Genomic DNA, 18,691 nt, shown 5'->3' with positions numbered 1-18,691 from the left:
TGGGGATGAAAGAGCTTGAGAAGTGAGTCAGTTGTTGTTCGCTGATGATACAGCGCTAGTGGCTGATTCATGTGAGAAACTGCAGAAGCTGGTGACTGAGTTTGCTAAAGTGTGTGAAAGAAGAAAGTTAAGAGTAAATATGAATAAGAGCAAGGTTATTAGGTACAGTAGGGTTGAGGGTCAAGTCAATTGGGAGGTAAGTTTGAATGGAGAAAAACTGGAGGAAGTAAAGTGTTTTAGATATCTGGGAGTGGATCTGGCAGCGGATGGAACCATGGAAGCGGAAGTGAATCATAGGGTGGGGAAGGGGGCGAAAATCCTGGGAGCATTGAAGAATGTGTGGAAGTCAAGAACATTATCTCGGAAAGCAAAAATGGGTATGTTTGAAGGAATAGTGGTTCCAACAATGTTGTATGGTTGCGAGGCGTGGGCTATGGATAGAGTTGTGCGCAGGAGGGTGGATGTGCTGGAGATGAGATGTTTGAGGACAATGTGTGGTGTGAGGTGGTTTGATCGAGTAAGTAATTAATGTAAGGGTAAGAGAGATGTGTGGAAATAAAAAGAGCGTGGTTGAGAGAGCAGAAGAGGGTGTTTTGGAATGGTTTGGGCACAAGAAGGGAATGAGTGAGGAAAGATTGACCAAGAGGATATATGTGTCGGAGGTGGAGGGAACGAGGAGAAGTGGGAGACCAAATTGTAGGTGGAAAGATGGAGTGAAAAAGATTTTGAGTGATCGGGGCCTGAACATGCAGGAGGGTGAAAGGCGGGCAAGGAATAGAGTGAATTGGATCGATGTGGTATACCGGGGTTGATGTGCTGTCAGTGGATTGAATCAGGGCATGTGAAGTGTCTAGGGTAAACCATGGAAAGTTGTGTGAGGCCTGGATGTGGAAAGGGAGCTGTGGTTTCGGGCATTATTGCATGACAGCTGGAGACTGAGTGTGAACGAATGGGGCATTTGTTATCTTTTCCTAGTGCTACCTCGCACACATGAGGGGGGAGGGGGATGGTATTACATGTGTGGCGAGGTGGCGATGGGAATGAATAAAGGCAGACAGTGTGAATTGTGTGCATGGGTATATATGTATGCGTCTGTGTGTGTATATATATGTGTACATTGAGATGTATAGGTATGTATATTTACGTGTGTGGAAGTGTGTGTATATACATGTGTATGGGGGTGGGTTGGGCCATTCATTTCTTCTGTTTCCTTGCGCTACCTCGCAAATGCGGGAGACAGCGACAAAGCAAAATAAATAATAATATATATATATATATATATATATATATATATATATATATATATATATATATTCATTTATTTTGCTTTGTCGCTGTCTCCCGCGTTTGCGAGGTAGTGCAAGGAAACAGAAGAAAGAAATGGCCCAACCCACCCCCATACACAATGTATATACATACACGTCCACACACGCAATATACATACCTCTACATCTCAAAGTACACATATATATACACACACAGACATATACTTATATACCCATGCACACAATTCACACTGTCTGCCTTTATTCATTCCCATCGCCACCTCGCCACACATGGAATACCATCCCCCTACCCCCTCATGTGTGCGAGGTAGCACTAGGAAAAGACAACAAAGGCCCCATTCGTTCACACTCAGTCTCTAGCTGTCATGCAATAATGCCCGAAAACACAGCTCCCTTTCCACATCCAGGCCCCACACAACTTTCCATGGTTTACCCCAGACGCTTCACATGCCCTGATTCAATCCACTGACAGCACGTTAACCCCGGTATACCACATCGATCCAATTCACTCCATTCCTTGCCCTCCTTTCACCCTCCTGCATGTTCAGGCCCCGATCACACAAAATCTTTTTCACTCCATCTTTCCACCTCCAATTTGGTCTCCCACTTCTCCTCGTTCCTTCCACCTCCGACACACATATCCTCTTGGTCAATCTTTCCTCACTCATTCTCTCCATGTGCCCAAACCATTCCAACACACCCTCTTCTGCTCTCTCAACCACGCTCTTTTTATTTCCACACATCTCTCTTACCCTTACATTACTTACTCGATCAAACCACCACACACCACACATTGTCCTCAAACATCTCATTTCCAGCACATCCACCCTCCTGCGCACAACTCTATCCATATCCCATGCCTCGCAACCATACAACATTGTTGGAACCACTATTCCTTCAAACATACCCATTTTTGCTTTCCGAGATAATGTTCTCGACTTCCACACATTCTTCAAGGCTCACAGGATTTTCGCCCCCTCCCCCACCCTATGATTCACTTCCGCTTCCATGGTTCCATCCCCTGCCAGATCCACTCCCAGATATCTAAAACACTTTACTTCCTCCAGTTTTTCTCCATTCAAACTTACCTCCCAATTGACTTGACCCTCAACCCTACTGTACCTAATAACCTTGCTCTTATTCACATTTACTCTTAACTTTCTTCTTTCACACACTCATCAGGTGTTTGCTTTGAAGAATGTATGTGAGAAATACTTAGAAAAGCAAATGGATTTGTATGTAGCATTTATGGATCTGGAGAAGGCATATGATAGAGTTGATAGAGATGCTCTGTGGAAGGTATTAAGAATATATGGTGTGGGAGGCAAGTTGTTAGAAGCAGTGAAAAGTTTTTATCAAGGATGTAAGGCATGTGTACGTGTAGGAAGAGAGGAAAGTGATTGGTTCTCAGTGAATGTAGGTTTGCGGCAGGGGTGTGTGATGTCTCCATGGTTGTTTAATTTGTTTATGGATGGGGTTGTTAGGGAGGTGAATGCAAGAGTTTTGGAAAGAGGGGCAAGTATGAAGTCTGTTGGGGATGAGAGAGCTTGGGAAGTGAGTCAGTTGTTGTTCGCTGATGATACAGCGCTGGTGGCTGATTCATGTGAGAAACTGCAGAAGCTGGTGACTGAGTTTGGTAAAGTGTGTGAAAGAAGAAAGTTAAGAGTAAATGTGAATAAGAGCAAGGTTATTAGGTACAGTAGGGTTGAGGGTCAAGTCAATTGGGAGGTGAGTTTGAATGGAGAAAAACTGGAGGAAGTGAAGTGTTTTAGATATCTGGGAGTGGATCTGGCAGCGGATGGAACCATGGAAGCGGAAGTGGATCATAGGGTGGGGGAGGGGGCGAAAATTCTGGGAGCCTTGAAGAATGTGTGGAAGTCGAGAACATTATCTCGGAAAGCAAAAATGGGTATGTTTGAAGGAATAGTGGTTCCAACAATGTTGTATGGTTGCGAGGCGTGGACTATGGATAGAGTTGTGCGCAGAAGGATGGATGTGCTGGAAATGAGATGTTTGAGGACAATGTGTGGTGTGAGGTGGTTTGATCGAGTAAGTAACGTAAGGGTAAGAGAGATGTGTGGAAATAAAAAGAGCGTGGTTGAGAGAGCAGAAGAGGGTGTTTTGAAATGGTTTGGTCACATGGAGAGAATGAGTGAGGAAAGATTGACCAAGAGGATATATGTGTCGGAGGTGGAGGGAACGAGGAGAAGAGGGAGACCAAATTGGAGGTGGAAAGATGGAGTGAAAAAGATTTTGTGTGATCGGTGCCTGAATATGCAGGAGGGTGAAAGGAGGGCAAGGAATAGAGTGAATTGGAGCGATGTGGTATACCGGGGTTGACGTGCTGTCAGTGGATTGAATCGGGGCATGTGAAGCGTCTGGGGTAAACCATGGAAAGCTGTGTAGGTATGTATATTTTGCGTGTGTGGACGTAGATATATACATGTGTATGGGGGTGGGTTGGGCCATTTCTTTCGTCTGTTTCCTTGCGCTACCTCGCAAACGCAGGAGACAGCGACAAAGCAAAAAAAAAAAAAAAAAAAAAATATATATATATATACATACATATATATATATTCCTGGGGATAGGGGAAAGGAGGGCAAGGAATAGAGTGAATTGGAGCGATGTGGTATACCGGGGTTGACGTGCTGTCAGTGGATTGAATCGGGGCATGTGAAGCGTCTGGGGTAAACCATGGAAAGCTGTGTAGGTATGTATATTTTGCGTGTGTGGACGTATGTATATACATGTGTATGGGGGTGGGTTGGGCCATTTCTTTCGTCTGTTTCCTTGCACTACCTCGCAAACGCAGGAGACAGCGACAAAGCAAAAAAAAAAAAAAAAAATATATATATATATATATATATATATATATATATATATATATATATATATATATATACATACATATATATATATCCCTGGGGATAGGGGAAAATGAATACTTCTCACATACTCCGTGGATGTCGCTGATGATGACTGAAAGGGGAGGGAGTGGGGAGCTGGAAATCCTCCCCTCCCGTTTTTACTTTTCCAAAAGAAGCAACAGAGAAGGGGGCCTAAAGAGGATTTTTCCCTCTTAGGCTCAGTCCTCTGTTCTATACAGTACCTCGCTAACACGGGCAATGGCGTATATGAGACCCTCCCCTCCTTGTATTTTAATTTTCTATAAGGGGAAACAGAAGAAGGAGTCATGCAGGGAGTGCTCAATCTCCTTGAAGGATCAGATTGGGGTTTCTAAATGTGTGTGGATGCAACCAAGAGAGGAAAAAAAGAGAGATAGGTAATATGTTTGAGGAAGGGAACCTGGATATTTTGGATGAGTGAAATGAAGCTCAAGTGTAAAGGGAAAGAGTGGTTTGAGAATGTCTTGGAAGTAAAGTCAGGAGTTGGTGAGAGGACAAGAGCAAAGGAAGGAGTAGCACTAATCCTGAAACAGGAGTGGTGGGAGTATGTGACAAAGTGTAAGAAAGTAGACTGATATGAGTAGAACTGAAAGTGGATGGAGAGAGATGGGTGATTATTAGTGCCTGTGTACCTGGTCATAAGAAGAAAGATCATGAGAGGCAAGTGTTTTGGGAGCAGCTGAGTGAGTGTGCTAGCAGCTTTGATGCACGAGACCGGGTTATAGTGATGGGTGATTTGAATGCATAGGCGAGTAATGTGGCAGTTGAGGGTATAATTGGTGTACATTGGGTGTTCAGTGTTGTAAATGGAAATGGTGAAGAGCTTGTAGATTTGTGTGCTGAAAAAGAACTGGTGATTGGGAATATATGGATTAAAAAGAGAGATATACATAAGTATACATAAGTAGATGATCCAGGGAGTGTTATTGGATTGAATGTTAATTGATAGGCGCATGAAAGAGAGACTTTTGGATGTTAACATGCTGAGAGGGGCAACTGGAGGGATGTCTGATCATTATCTTGTGGAGGCGAAGGTGAAGATTTGTAGAGATTTTCAGGAAAGAAGAATGTTGGGTTGAGGAGAGTGTGAGAGTAAGTGAGCTTGGAAAGGAAGTACCAGGAGAGACTGAGTACAGAATGGTAAAAGGTGAGAGCAAATGGTATAAGGGGAGTGCATGAGAAAGGGTATGTATTTAGGGAAGCAGTGATGGCTTGCAGAAAAGAAGCTTGTGGCAAGAGAAGGGTGGGAGGTGGGCAGATTAGAAAGGGTAATGAGTGGTGGGATAAAGAAGTAAGATTATTAGTGACAGAGAAGAGAGAGGCATTCAGACAATTTTTCAGGGAAGTAGTGTGACTGACTGGGAGATGTATAAAAGAAAGAGGCAGGAGGTCGAGAGAAAGGTGCAAAAGGTGAAAATGAGGGCAAATGACAGTTGGGGTGAGAGAGAATCATTAAATTTTTGGGAGAATAAAAAGATGTTTTGGAAGGAGGTAAATAAATGCGTAAGACAAGAGAACAAATGGGAACATCGGTAAAGGGGGTTAATGGGGAGGTAATAATAGGTACTGGTGTAGTGAGGAGATGGAGTGAGTATTTTGAAGGTTTGTTGAATGTGTTAGATGATAGAGTGGCAGATATAGGGTGTTTTGGTCAAGGTGGTTTGTGAAGTGAGAGGGTCAAGGAGAATGGTTTGGTATACAGAGAAGAGGTAGTGAAAGCTTTGAGGAAGATGAAAGCCAGCAAGGCGGCAGGTTTGGATGGTATTGCAGGGCAATTCATCAAAAATGGAGGTGACTGTGTTGTTGACTGGTTGGTAAAGATATTCAGTGTATGTATGGTTAATGATGAAGTGCCTGAGGATTAGCGGAATGCATGCATAATGCAATGGGAATAAAGGCGAGTGTTCAAATTACAGAGGTATAAGTTTGTTGAGTATTCCTGGGAAATTACATGGGAGGGTATTGATTGAGAGCGTAAAGGCATGTACAGAGCATCTGACTGGGGAAGAGCAGTGTAGTTTCAGAAGTGGTAGAGGATGTGTGGATCAGGTGTTTGCTTTGAAGAATATATGTGAGAAATACACATATGTGTTGCATTTATGGATATGGAGAAGGCATATGAGAGAGCTGATAGAGATGCTCTATGGAAGGTATTAAGAGTATATGGTGTGGGAGGTAAGTTGCTAGAAACAGTGAAAAGTTTTTATCAAGGATGTAAGGCATGTGTAAGAATAGGGAGAGGAAAGTGATTGGTTCTCAGTGAATGTCAGTTTGCAGCAGGGGTGCGTGATGTCTCCATGGTTGTTTAATTTGTTTATGGATGGGATTGTTAGGGAGGTGAATGCAAGAGTTTTGGAGAGAGAGGCAAGTATGCAGTCTATTGTGAATGAGAGGGCTTGGGAAGTGAGTCAGTTGTTCGCAGATGATACAGCATTGGCTGATTTGGGTGAGAAACTGCAGAAGTTGGTGACGAGTTTGGAAAGTGTAAGAAAGAAGAAAGCTGAGAGTAAATGTGAATAAGAGCAAGGTTATTAGGCTTGAGGGACAAGTTAATTGGGAGGTATGGTTGAATGGAGAAAAACTGGAGGAAGCGAAGTGTTTTAGATATCTGGGAGTGGATTTAACAGCAGAAGTGGAACCATGGAAGCAGAAGTGAGTCACAGGGTGGGGGAGGGGGCAAAGGTTCTGGGAGCATTGAAAAATGTGTGGAAGGCAAGAACATTATCTCGGAGTGCAAAAATGGCTATGTTTGAAGAAGTAGTGGTTCCAACAATGTTATATGAGTGCGAGGCATGGGTTATAGATAGGGTTGTGCGGAGGAGAGTGGATGTGTTGGAAATGAAATGTTTGAGGACAATATGGAGTGATGTGGTTTGACTGAGTAAGTAATGAAAGGGTAAGAGAGATGTGTGGTAATAAAAAGAGTGTGGTTGAGATAGCAGAAGAGGGTGTATTGAAATGGTTTGGTCACATGGAGAGAATGAGTGAGGAAAGATTGAAAAAGAGGATATATGTGTCAGAGGTGGAGGGAACGAGAAGTGGGAGACCAAATTGGGGGTGGAAGGATGGTGTGAAAAAGATTTTGAGCGAAAGAGGGCTGAACATACAGGACGGTGAAAGGCATGCAAGGAATAGAGTGAACTGGAACAATGTAGTATACTGGGGTTGACGTGCTGTCAATGGATTGAACCAGGGCATGTGAAGCATCTGGGGTAAACCATGGAAAGTTGTGTGGGGCCTGGATGTGGAAAGGGAGCTTTGATTTCAGTGCATTATACATGACAGCTAGAGACTGAGCGTGAATGAATGTGGCCTTTGTTGTCTTTTCCTAGTGCTACCTCGTGCACATGCAGGGGGAGGGGGTTGTTATTTTGTGTGTGGCGGGGTGGCAATGGGAATGAATAAAGGCAGACAGTATGAATTATGTACATGTCTATATATGTATATGTCTGTGTGAGTATATATATGTATACGCTGAGATGTATAGGTATGCATATTTGCGTGTGTGGACGTGTATGCATATACATGTGTATGTGGGTGGGTTGGGCCTTTCTTTTGTCTATTTCCTTGCACTACCTCGCTAACGTGGAAGACAGCAACAAAGCAAAATAAATAAATAAATAAATGTATATATATGTATATGTTAAAATATATAGGTATGTATACGTGCGTGTGTGGACGTGTATGCATATACTTGTGTTTGTGGGTGGGTTGGGCCATTCTTTCGTCTGTTTCCTTGTGCTATCATGCTAATGCAGGAGACAGCGACAAAGTATAATAAAAAAAAAAATATTGTATAAGTACATGACAAACTTTTTTCTTTTCGTCAATAGCAATAACAAGCTGTACAGCATGGCACATTGGGTAATCTTTTCTCAAAATTCAGAATGCTCAGTTACACATCTCCCAGAAACGAGTGCAAAGCACAGACTTGTATGCGATTAATGAAAATCCTTCATAACATCTAATAAATAAATGCTAAGAGCTCTTACACTTTTTACAACAATACTGAGTTCTCATTATTATGATAACACTACACATTTAAAAACCTGCTTAACAGGAGAAAAACTGAGCAAACTTAAAACTTTTGCACTAAACAAACTGTGCCTAGAGCAAGTCAATGGTACATAAAGTACACCTGAGATGTTAAACAGCTCAACTTCTCATCTTTCAACAATGATATGTGGTCTTCCATGTTGTTGAATGAAAATTGTTCTCACTGAAAAGACTCTCCAGTTCTGAAATGGAGGTGTGCTTCCTCAGTGTTACTGTATTCCTCCATCTTCTGATCCCCCTCCTACTTTCTTCTTTCTTATTCTCCTTCTTCATCAAAGCAGTACAGTGTTCCATGAATGCAATGCAAAATTTCTCCCTATTCCCCACATTTTTGTCAAAAAACAGAATTATACTTTTCAACTGTGGTCTTAGGATGCCAGTCTAGAGGGGAAACTAATTCACATTCCCCTCCTTATGGGGTTGTAACAATCAATACTGCATCTAAAACTGATTTGTACAACATTAGTTTTACTGGCAAATACATAAGATAGGGGATTAAAAATACTTCCCACGCATTCCTCATGTGTCATAGAAGGCAACTAAAGGAGACGGGAGCGGGGGGGCCAGAAACCCTCCCCTCCTTGTATTTTAACTTCCTAAAAGGGGAAACAGAAGGAGTCACGCGAGGAGTGCTCATCCTCCTCGAAGGCTCAGATTGGGGTGTCTAAATGTGTGTGGATGAAACCAAGATGAGAAAAATGGAGAGATAAGTAGCATGTTTGAGGAAAGGAACCTGGATGTTTTGGCTCTGAGTGAAACGAAGCTAAAGGGTAAAGGGGAAGAGTGGTTTGGGAATGTCTTGGGAGTAAAGTCAGGGGTTAGTGAGAGGACAAGAGCAAGGGAAGGAGTAGCACTACTCCTGAATCAGGAGTTGTGGGAGTATGTGATAGAGTGTAAGAAAGTAAATTCTAGATTGATATGGGTAAAACTGAAAGTTGATGGAGAGAGATGGGTGATTATTGGTGCATATGCACCTGGGCAGGAGAAGAAAGATCATGAGAGGCAAGTGTTTTGGGAGCAGCTGAATGAGTGTGTTAGTGGTTTTGATACACAAGACCAGGTTATAGTGATGGGTGATTTGAATGCAAAGGTGAGTAATGTGGCAGTTGAGGGAATAATTGGTATACATGGAGTGTTCAGTGTTGTAAATGGAAATGGTGAAGAGCTTGTAGATTTATGTGCTGAAAAAGGACTGGTGATTGGGAATACCTAGTTTAAAAAGCGAGATATACATAAGTATACGTATATAAGTATGAGAGATGGCCAGAGAGCGTTATTGGATTACGTGTTAATTGATAGACGCACGAAAGAGAGACTTTTGGATGTTAATGTGCTGAGAGGTGCAACTGGAGGGATGTCTGATCATTATCTTGTGGAGGCGAAGGTGAAGATTTGTGGGTGTTTTCAGAAAAGAAGAGAGAATGTTGGGGTGAAGAGAGTGGTGAGAGTAAGTGAGCTTGGGAAGGAGACTTGTGTGAGGAAGTACCAGGAGAGACTGAGTACAGAATGGAAAAAGGTGAGAACAAAGGAGGTAAGGGGAGTGGGGGAGGAATGGGATGTATTTAGGAAAGCAGTGATGGCTTGCGCAAAAGATGCTTGTGGCATGAGAAGCGTGGGAGGTGGGTTGATTAGAAAAGGTAGTGAGTGGTGGGATGAAGAAGTAAGATTATTAGTGAAAGAGAAGAGAGAGGCATTTGAACGATTTTTGCAGGGAAAAAATGCAAATGAGTGGGAGAGGTATAAAAGAAAGAGACAGGAGGTCAAGAGAAAGGTGCAAGAGGTGAAAAAGAGGGCAAATGAGAGTTGGGGTGAGAGAGTATCATTAAATTTCAGGGAGAATAAAAAGATGTTTTGGAAGGAGGTAAATAAAGTGCGTAAGACAAGGGAGCAAATGGGAACTTCAGTGAAGGGGGCTAATGGGGAGGTGATAACAAGTAGTGGTGATGTGAGGAGATGGAGTGAGTATTTTGAAGGTTTGTTGAAGTGTTTGATGATAGAGTGGCAGATGTGGGGTGTCTTGGTCGAGGTGGTGTGCAAAGTGAGAGGGTTAGGGAAAATGATTTGGTAAATAGAGAAGAGGTAGTAAAAGCTTTACGGAAGATGAAAGCCGGCAAAGCAGCAGGTTTGGATGGTATTGCAGTGGAATTTATTAAAAAAGGGGGTGACTGTATTGTTGACTGACTGGTAAGGTTATTTAATGTATGTATGATTCATGGTGAGGTGCCTGAGGATTGGCGGAATGCTTGCATAGTGCCATTGTACAAAGGTGAAGGGGATAAGAGTGAGTGCTCAAATTACAGAGGTATAAGTTTGTTGAGTATTTCTGGTAAATTATATGAGAGGGTATTGATTGAGAGGGTGAGGGTATGTACAGAGCATCAGATTGGGGAAGAGCAGTGTGGTTTCAGAAGTGGTAGAGGATGTGTGGACCAGGTGTTTGCTTTGAAGAATGTATGTGAGAAATACTTAGAAAAACAATTGGATTTGTATGTAGCATTTATGGATCTGGAGAAGGCATATGATAGAGTTGATAGAGATGCTCTGTGGAAGGTTTTAAAAATATATGGTGTGGGAGGCAAGTTGTTAGAAGCAGTGAAAAGTTTTTATTTAGGATGTAAGGCATGTGTACGTGTAGGAAGAGAGGAAAGTGATTGGTTCTCTGTGAATGTAGGTTTGCGGTAGGGGTGTGTGATGTCTCCATGGTTGTTTAATTTGTTTATGGATGGGGTTGTTAGGGAGGTGAATGCAAGAGTTTTGGAAAGAGGGGCAAGTATGCAGTCTGTTGTGGATGCGAGAGCTTGGGAAGTGAGTCAGTTGTTGTTCGCTGATGATACAGCGCTGGTGGCTGATTCATGTAAGAAACAGCAGAAGCTGGTGACTGAGTTTGGTAAAGTGTGTGAAAGAAGAAAGTTAAGAGTAAATGTGAATAAGAGCAAGGTTATTAGGTACAGTAGGGTTGAGGGTCAAGTCAATTGGGAAGTAAGTTTGAATGGAGAAAAGCTGGAGGAAGTGAAGTGTTTTAGATATCTGGGAGTGGATCTGGCAGCGGATGGAACCATGGAAGCGGAAGTGAATCATAGGGTGGGGGAGGGGGAGAAAATTCTGGGAGCCTTGAAGAATGTTTGGAAGTCGAGAACATTGTCTCGGAAAGCAAAAATGGGTATGTTTGAAGGAATAGTGGTTCCAACAATGTTGTATGGTTGCGAGGCGTGGGCTATGGATAGAGTTGTGCGCAGGAGGGTGGATGTGCTGGAAATGAGATGTTTGAGGACAATATGTGGTGTGAGGTGGTTTGATCGAGTAAGTAATGTAAAGGTAAAAGAGATGTGTGGAAATAAAAAGAGTGTGGTTGAGAGAGCAGAAGTGGGTGCTTTGAAATGGTTTGGTCACATGGAGAGAATGAGTGGGGAAAGATTGACCAAGAGGATATATGTGTCAGAGGTGGAGGGAACGAGGAGAAGTGGGAGACCAAATTGGAGGTGGAAAGATGGAGTGCAAAAGATTTTGAGTGATCGGGGCCTGAACATGCAGGAGGGTGAAAGGCGTGCAAGGAATAGGGTGAATTGGAACGATGTGGTATACTGGGGTCGACGTGCTGTCAATGGATTGAACCAGGGCATGTGAAGCGTCTGGGGTAAACCATGCAAAGTGTGTGGGGCCTGGATGTGGAAAGGGAGCTGTGGTTTCGGTGCATTATTACATGACAGCTAGAGACTGAGTGTGAACGAATGGGGCCTTTGGTGTTTTTCCTAGCGCTACCTCGCACACATGAGGGGGGAGGGGGTTGTTATTCCATGTGTGGCGAGGCAGCGATGGGAACAAATAAAGGCAGACAGTATGAATTATGTACATGTGTATATATGTATAAGTCTGTGTGTGTATATATATGTGTACATTGAGATGTATAGGTATGTATATTTGCGTGTGTGGACGTGTATGCATATACATGTGTATGTGGGTGGGTTGGGCCATTTCTTTCGTCTGTTTCCTTGCGCTACCTTGCTAACGTGGAAGACAGCAACAAAGCAAAATAAATAAATAAATAAATGTATATATATGTATATGTTAAAATATATAGGTATGTATACATGCGTGTGTGGACGTGTATGCATATACTTGTGTTTGTGGGTGGGTTGGGCCATTCTTTCGTCTGTTTCCTTGTGCTATCATGCTAATGCAGGAGACAGCGACAAAGTATAATAAAAAAAAAAATATTGTATAAGTACATGACAAACTTTTTTCTTTTCGTCAATAGCAATAACAAGCTGTACAGCATGGCACATTGGGTAATCTTTTCTCAAAATTCAGAATGCTCAGTTACACATCTCCCAGAAACGAGTGCAAAGCACAGACTTGTATGCGATTAATGAAAATCCTTCATAACATCTAATAAATAAATGCTAAGAGCTCTTACACTTTTTACAACAATACTGAGTTCTCATTATTATGATAACACTACACATTTAAAAACCTGCTTAACAGGAGAAAAACTGAGCAAACTTAAAACTTTTGCACTAAACAAACTGTGCCTAGAGCAAGTCAATGGTACATAAAGTACACCTGAGATGTTAAACAGCTCAACTTCTCATCTTTCAACAATGATATGTGGTCTTCCATGTTGTTGAATGAAAATTGTTCTCACTGAAAAGACTCTCCAGTTCTGAAATGGAGGTGTGCTTCCTCAGTGTTACTGTATTCCTCCATCTTCTGATCCCCCTCCTACTTTCTTCTTTCTTATTCTCCTTCTTCATCAAAGCAGTACAGTGTTCCATGAATGCAATGCAAAATTTCTCCCTATTCCCCACATTTTTGTCAAAAAACAGAATTATACTTTTCAACTGTGGTCTTAGGATGCCAGTCTAGAGGGGAAACTAATTCACATTCCCCTCCTTATGGGGTTGTAACAATCAATACTGCATCTAAAACTGATTTGTACAACATTAGTTTTACTGGCAAATACATAAGATAGGGGATTAAAAATACTTCCCACGCATTCCTCATGTGTCATAGAAGGCAACTAAAGGAGACGGGAGCGGGGGGGCCAGAAACCCTCCCCTCCTTGTATTTTAACTTCCTAAAAGGGGAAACAGAAGGAGTCACGCGAGGAGTGCTCATCCTCCTCGAAGGCTCAGATTGGGGTGTCTAAATGTGTGTGGATGAAACCAAGATGAGAAAAATGGAGAGATAAGTAGCATGTTTGAGGAAAGGAACCTGGATGTTTTGGCTCTGAGTGAAACGAAGCTAAAGGGTAAAGGGGAAGAGTGGTTTGGGAATGTCTTGGGAGTAAAGTCAGGGGTTAGTGAGAGGACAAGAGCAAGGGAAGGAGTAGCACTACTCCTGAATCAGGAGTTGTGGGAGTATGTGATAGAGTGTAAGAAAGTAAATTCTAGATTGATATGGGTAAAACTGAAAGTTGATGGAGAGAGATGGGTGATTATTGGTGCATATGCACCTGGGCAGGAGAAGAAAGATCATGAGAGGCAAGTGTTTTGGGAGCAGCTGAATGAGTGTGTTAGTGGTTTTGATACACAAGACCAGGTTATAGTGATGGGTGATTTGAATGCAAAGGTGAGTAATGTGGCAGTTGAGGGAATAATTGGTATACATGGAGTGTTCAGTGTTGTAAATGGAAATGGTGAAGAGCTTGTAGATTTATGTGCTGAAAAAGGACTGGTGATTGGGAATACCTAGTTTAAAAAGCGAGATATACATAAGTATACGTATATAAGTATGAGAGATGGCCAGAGAGCGTTATTGGATTACGTGTTAATTGATAGACGCACGAAAGAGAGACTTTTGGATGTTAATGTGCTGAGAGGTGCAACTGGAGGGATGTCTGATCATTATCTTGTGGAGGCGAAGGTGAAGATTTGTGGGTGTTTTCAGAAAAGAAGAGAGAATGTTGGGGTGAAGAGAGTGGTGAGAGTAAGTGAGCTTGGGAAGGAGACTTGTGTGAGGAAGTACCAGGAGAGACTGAGTACAGAATGGAAAAAGGTGAGAACAAAGGAGGTAAGGGGAGTGGGGGAGGAATGGGATGTATTTAGGAAAGCAGTGATGGCTTGCGCAAAAGATGCTTGTGGCATGAGAAGCGTGGGAGGTGGGTTGATTAGAAAAGGTAGTGAGTGGTGGGATGAAGAAGTAAGATTATTAGTGAAAGAGAAGAGAGAGGCATTTGAACGATTTTTGCAGGGAAAAAATGCAAATGAGTGGGAGAGGTATAAAAGAAAGAGACAGGAGGTCAAGAGAAAGGTGCAAGAGGTGAAAAAGAGGGCAAATGAGAGTTGGGGTGAGAGAGTATCATTAAATTTCAGGGAGAATAAAAAGATGTTTTGGAAGGAGGTAAATAAAGTGCGTAAGACAAGGGAGCAAATGGGAACTTCAGTGAAGGGGGCTAATGGGGAGGTGATAACAAGTAGTGGTGATGTGAGGAGATGGAGTGAGTATTTTGAAGGTTTGTTGAAGTGTTTGATGATAGAGTGGCAGATGTGGGGTGTCTTGGTCGAGGTGGTGTGCAAAGTGAGAGGGTTAGGGAAAATGATTTGGTAAATAGAGAAGAGGTAGTAAAAGCTTTACGGAAGATGAAAGCCGGCAAAGCAGCAGGTTTGGATGGTATTGCAGTGGAATTTATTAAAAAAGGGGGTGACTGTATTGTTGACTGATTGGTAAGGTTATTTAATGTATGTATGATTCATGGTGAGGTGCCTGAGGATTGGCGGAATGCTTGCATAGTGCCATTGTACAAAGGTGAAGGGGATAAGAGTGAGTGCTCAAATTACAGAGGTATAAGTTTGTTGAGTATTTCTGGTAAATTATATGAGAGGGTATTGATTGAGAGGGTGAGGGTATGTACAGAGCATCAGATTGGGGAAGAGCAGTGTGGTTTCAGAAGTGGTAGAGGATGTGTGGACCAGGTGTTTGCTTTGAAGAATGTATGTGAGAAATACTTAGAAAAACAATTGGATTTGTATGTAGCATTTATGGATCTGGAGAAGGCATATGATAGAGTTGATAGAGATGCTCTGTGGAAGGTTTTATAAATATATGGTGTGGGAGGCAAGTTGTTAGAAGCAGTGAAAAGTTTTTATTTAGGATGTAAGGCATGTGTACGTGTAGGAAGAGAGGAAAGTGATTGGTTCTCTGTGAATGTAGGTTTGCGGTAGGGGTGTGTGATGTCTCCATGGTTGTTTAATTTGTTTATGGATGGGGTTGTTAGGGAGGTGAATGCAAGAGTTTTGGAAAGAGGGGCAAGTATGCAGTCTGTTGTGGATGCGAGAGCTTGGGAAGTGAGTCAGTTGTTGTTCGCTGATGATACAGCGCTGGTGGCTGATTCATGTAAGAAACAGCAGAAGCTGGTGACTGAGTTTGGTAAAGTGTGTGAAAGAAGAAAGTTAAGAGTAAATGTGAATAAGAGCAAGGTTATTAGGTACAGTAGGGTTGAGGGTCAAGTCAATTGGGAAGTAAGTTTGAATGGAGAAAAGCTGGAGGAAGTGAAGTGTTTTAGATATCTGGGAGTGGATCTGGCAGCGGATGGAACCATGGAAGCGGAAGTGAATCATAGGGTGGGGGAGGGGGAGAAAATTCTGGGAGCCTTGAAGAATGTTTGGAAGTCGAGAACATTGTCTCGGAAAGCAAAAATGGGTATGTTTGAAGGAATAGTGGTTCCAACAATGTTGTATGGTTGCGAGGCGTGGGCTATGGATAGAGTTGTGCGCAGGAGGGTGGATGTGCTGGAAATGAGATGTTTGAGGACAATATGTGGTGTGAGGTGGTTTGATCGAGTAAGTAATGTAAAGGTAAAAGAGATGTGTGGAAATAAAAAGAGTGTGGTTGAGAGAGCAGAAGTGGGTGCTTTGAAATGGTTTGGTCACATGGAGAGAATGAGTGGGGAAAGATTGACCAAGAGGATATATGTGTCAGAGGTGGAGGGAACGAGGAGAAGTGGGAGACCAAATTGGAGGTGGAAAGATGGAGTGCAAAAGATTTTGAGTGATCGGGGCCTGAACATGCAGGAGGGTGAAAGGCGTGCAAGGAATAGGGTGAATTGGAACGATGTGGTATACTGGGGTCGACGTGCTGTCAATGGATTGAACCAGGGCATGTGAAGCGTCTGGGGTAAACCATGCAAAGTGTGTGGGGCCTGGATGTGGAAAGGGAGCTGTGGTTTCGGTGCATTATTACATGACAGCTAGAGACTGAGTGTGAACGAATGGGGCCTTTGGTGTTTTTCCTAGCGCTACCTCGCACACATGAGGGGGGAGGGGGTTGTTATTCCATGTGTGGCGAGGCAGCGATGGGAACAAATAAAGGCAGACAGTATGAATTATGTACATGTGTATATATGTATAAGTCTGTGTGTGTATATATATGTGTACATTGAGATGTATAGGTATGTATATTGTGCGTGTGTGGACATGTATGTATATACATGTGTATGTGGGCCGGTTGGGCCATTCTTTCGTCTGTTTCCTTGCGCTACCTCGCTAATGCGGGAGACAGCGACAAAGCAAAATAAATAAATAAATAAACATAAGATATAAAGGAGTATATGTACAGCTCCTGATAAATTGTTTCAAAAAAATACTTCACAGCAAACATGCTTTTTCATTTACTCAATTCAAATTACTCTTAACTGAATGTCTTACAATGTAAAGTTATAACTAATATTAGCAGTGACACTTTTCTAATGGTATATGGTCACTAAAGCTCATTATTTACTAAGCCAATAAATATGATTATCTAACTGCTAGCTAAATACAAAAGATATAAATCCTTTAAAGTATGTATGTAACATACAAATACCCCAGACAACAGTAAAAAGTCTGATAAAGATGAAAAAATTTTTGAGGCTGTTTTATGTGAAACAGTATGAGAGAATATCCAATGTTAGCAAAGTCTGTGAAATATTCACATAGTAGGAGACTAGGTCTCAATTTGATTTTACCTGTCCAAAGCAGTGTTCTAAGCTAAGCTAAGCAGTCACACTTTTCTAATGGTATATGGTCAATAAAGCTCATTACTCACTAAGCCAATATATATGATTATCTAACTGCTAGCTAAATACAAAAGATATAAATCCTTTAAAGTATGTATATGGCATACAAAATACCCCAAACAACAGTAGCAAGTCTGATAAAGATGAAAAAATTTTGAGACTGTTTTATATGAAAAAGTATGAGAGAGAATATCCAATGTTAGCGAAGAGTCTGTGAAATATTCACACAGCAGGAGAATAGGTGTCAATTTTATTTTACTTGTCCAAAGCAGTGTTCTAAGCTAAACGAAAGTAGTAGGAGGTTGTGTTAAACATGTGTTCCTGATGCATTCACACTTCAAAAAAAAGCATAGTTATAAAAAGCTATGAAATACCAAACATAATCTTTTAAAACAAAGTGCATTGGTTAAAAATCTTCTTTCATACAATGAATGCCTTTATAAACATAAAATAAATCAAATAACAAACATACAGATTGATCAATTCCCTGCTGCTGACAGCTCTGGGTCAAGGTCACAGGTGTAGACAGGATAAAGCGATGGCACTCTTCCGGTGAGACCGGGGTCTGAGGGTCAAGAATGACACTTGAAAAGATGCTAACAAAAAGTGAGACTGTCTGCAGCATTTATTGATTTGATAAGCTTTATGGCATGGGGGATGATTAGATAATGTATCTGGTGAAAGGTGACTCCGAAATCTATGCAGCGTTCACATTCCTTTCCCCTCCACAATAAACCAGCGAGGATATTTTGAATATCTATCTAGTACTCCCATGTATAATCTTAATCACAAATAAATGACAACTGTAACACCTGTTTATGTGGATAAATATATTTCATTCATATACATCATAATTTCACAAAAGTTTATGAATGATGGTGTTGGATCTTAGTAAGAAATGGATAACAACTTGCACTAACAAGAAAATTCATGTGTTTGGATATCTTATGTAAGGAATGATCACGATAAATATCAAATAATGAGCCAAAAGTTGAAAATGCAAGATGTCTAACAATCATAAAACTAAGTGAGAGGAGCATATATTGAAAAAAGCATTGTCTGAAAAAAGAAAACTATAGCAGGAAGTCTTGATATGATGAAAAATATAATTACTTTTTACAAAGATAAAATGCACTAATATCACTCTATGATCAGGTTCAAACTGTTAAGGGCAACACTCAAAAATAATTATGAAAAATTCTTAAAAGAGGGAAATGTCTACATGATGCTTGGGAGTTCATCAAACACTTTAAACCTAAAGTCAGAGAGTCTATGACTTTTATGTGATAAAAATGCTATGACTGGCAAGGATAAAGTTCATATGGTTATAAAAAGACTACAAAAGAAAAATAAACAAGTAACAAACATCAGTTTCCAAGAAATGTACTTAAACTGTACAGATAAAAATCTTGTATGTTACCTATAATTTGGAGTACATAACTTAAAAGGA

The 18,691-nt window shown here is 41.5% G+C and overlaps 1 protein-coding gene across 5 annotated transcripts in view; it reads right to left on the bottom strand.

Moving 5' to 3' along the window:
* G9a (histone-lysine N-methyltransferase G9a) overlaps positions 1-18,691 on the bottom strand; it is a 188,644-nt gene that overhangs the window by 103,880 nt on the left and 66,073 nt on the right. For 4 of the 5 annotated variants that reach the window (XM_071686979.1, XM_071686980.1, XM_071686981.1 and 1 more), the window contains exon 5: positions 17,714-17,806. The exons of the other annotated variant lie outside the window; for it this stretch is intronic. In XM_071686979.1, coding sequence (XP_071543080.1) covers positions 17,714-17,806 — 93 coding nt within the window. The remainder of the gene's footprint in view (positions 1-17,713; positions 17,807-18,691) is intronic. 5 annotated transcript variants of the gene reach the window in all.

The sequence above is a fragment of the Panulirus ornatus genome, chromosome 43 (assembly GCF_036320965.1).
Source record: "Panulirus ornatus isolate Po-2019 chromosome 43, ASM3632096v1, whole genome shotgun sequence".
NCBI lineage: Eukaryota > Metazoa > Arthropoda > Malacostraca > Decapoda > Palinuridae > Panulirus > Panulirus ornatus.
This window is presented reverse-complemented; position numbering and strand designations above follow the sequence as displayed.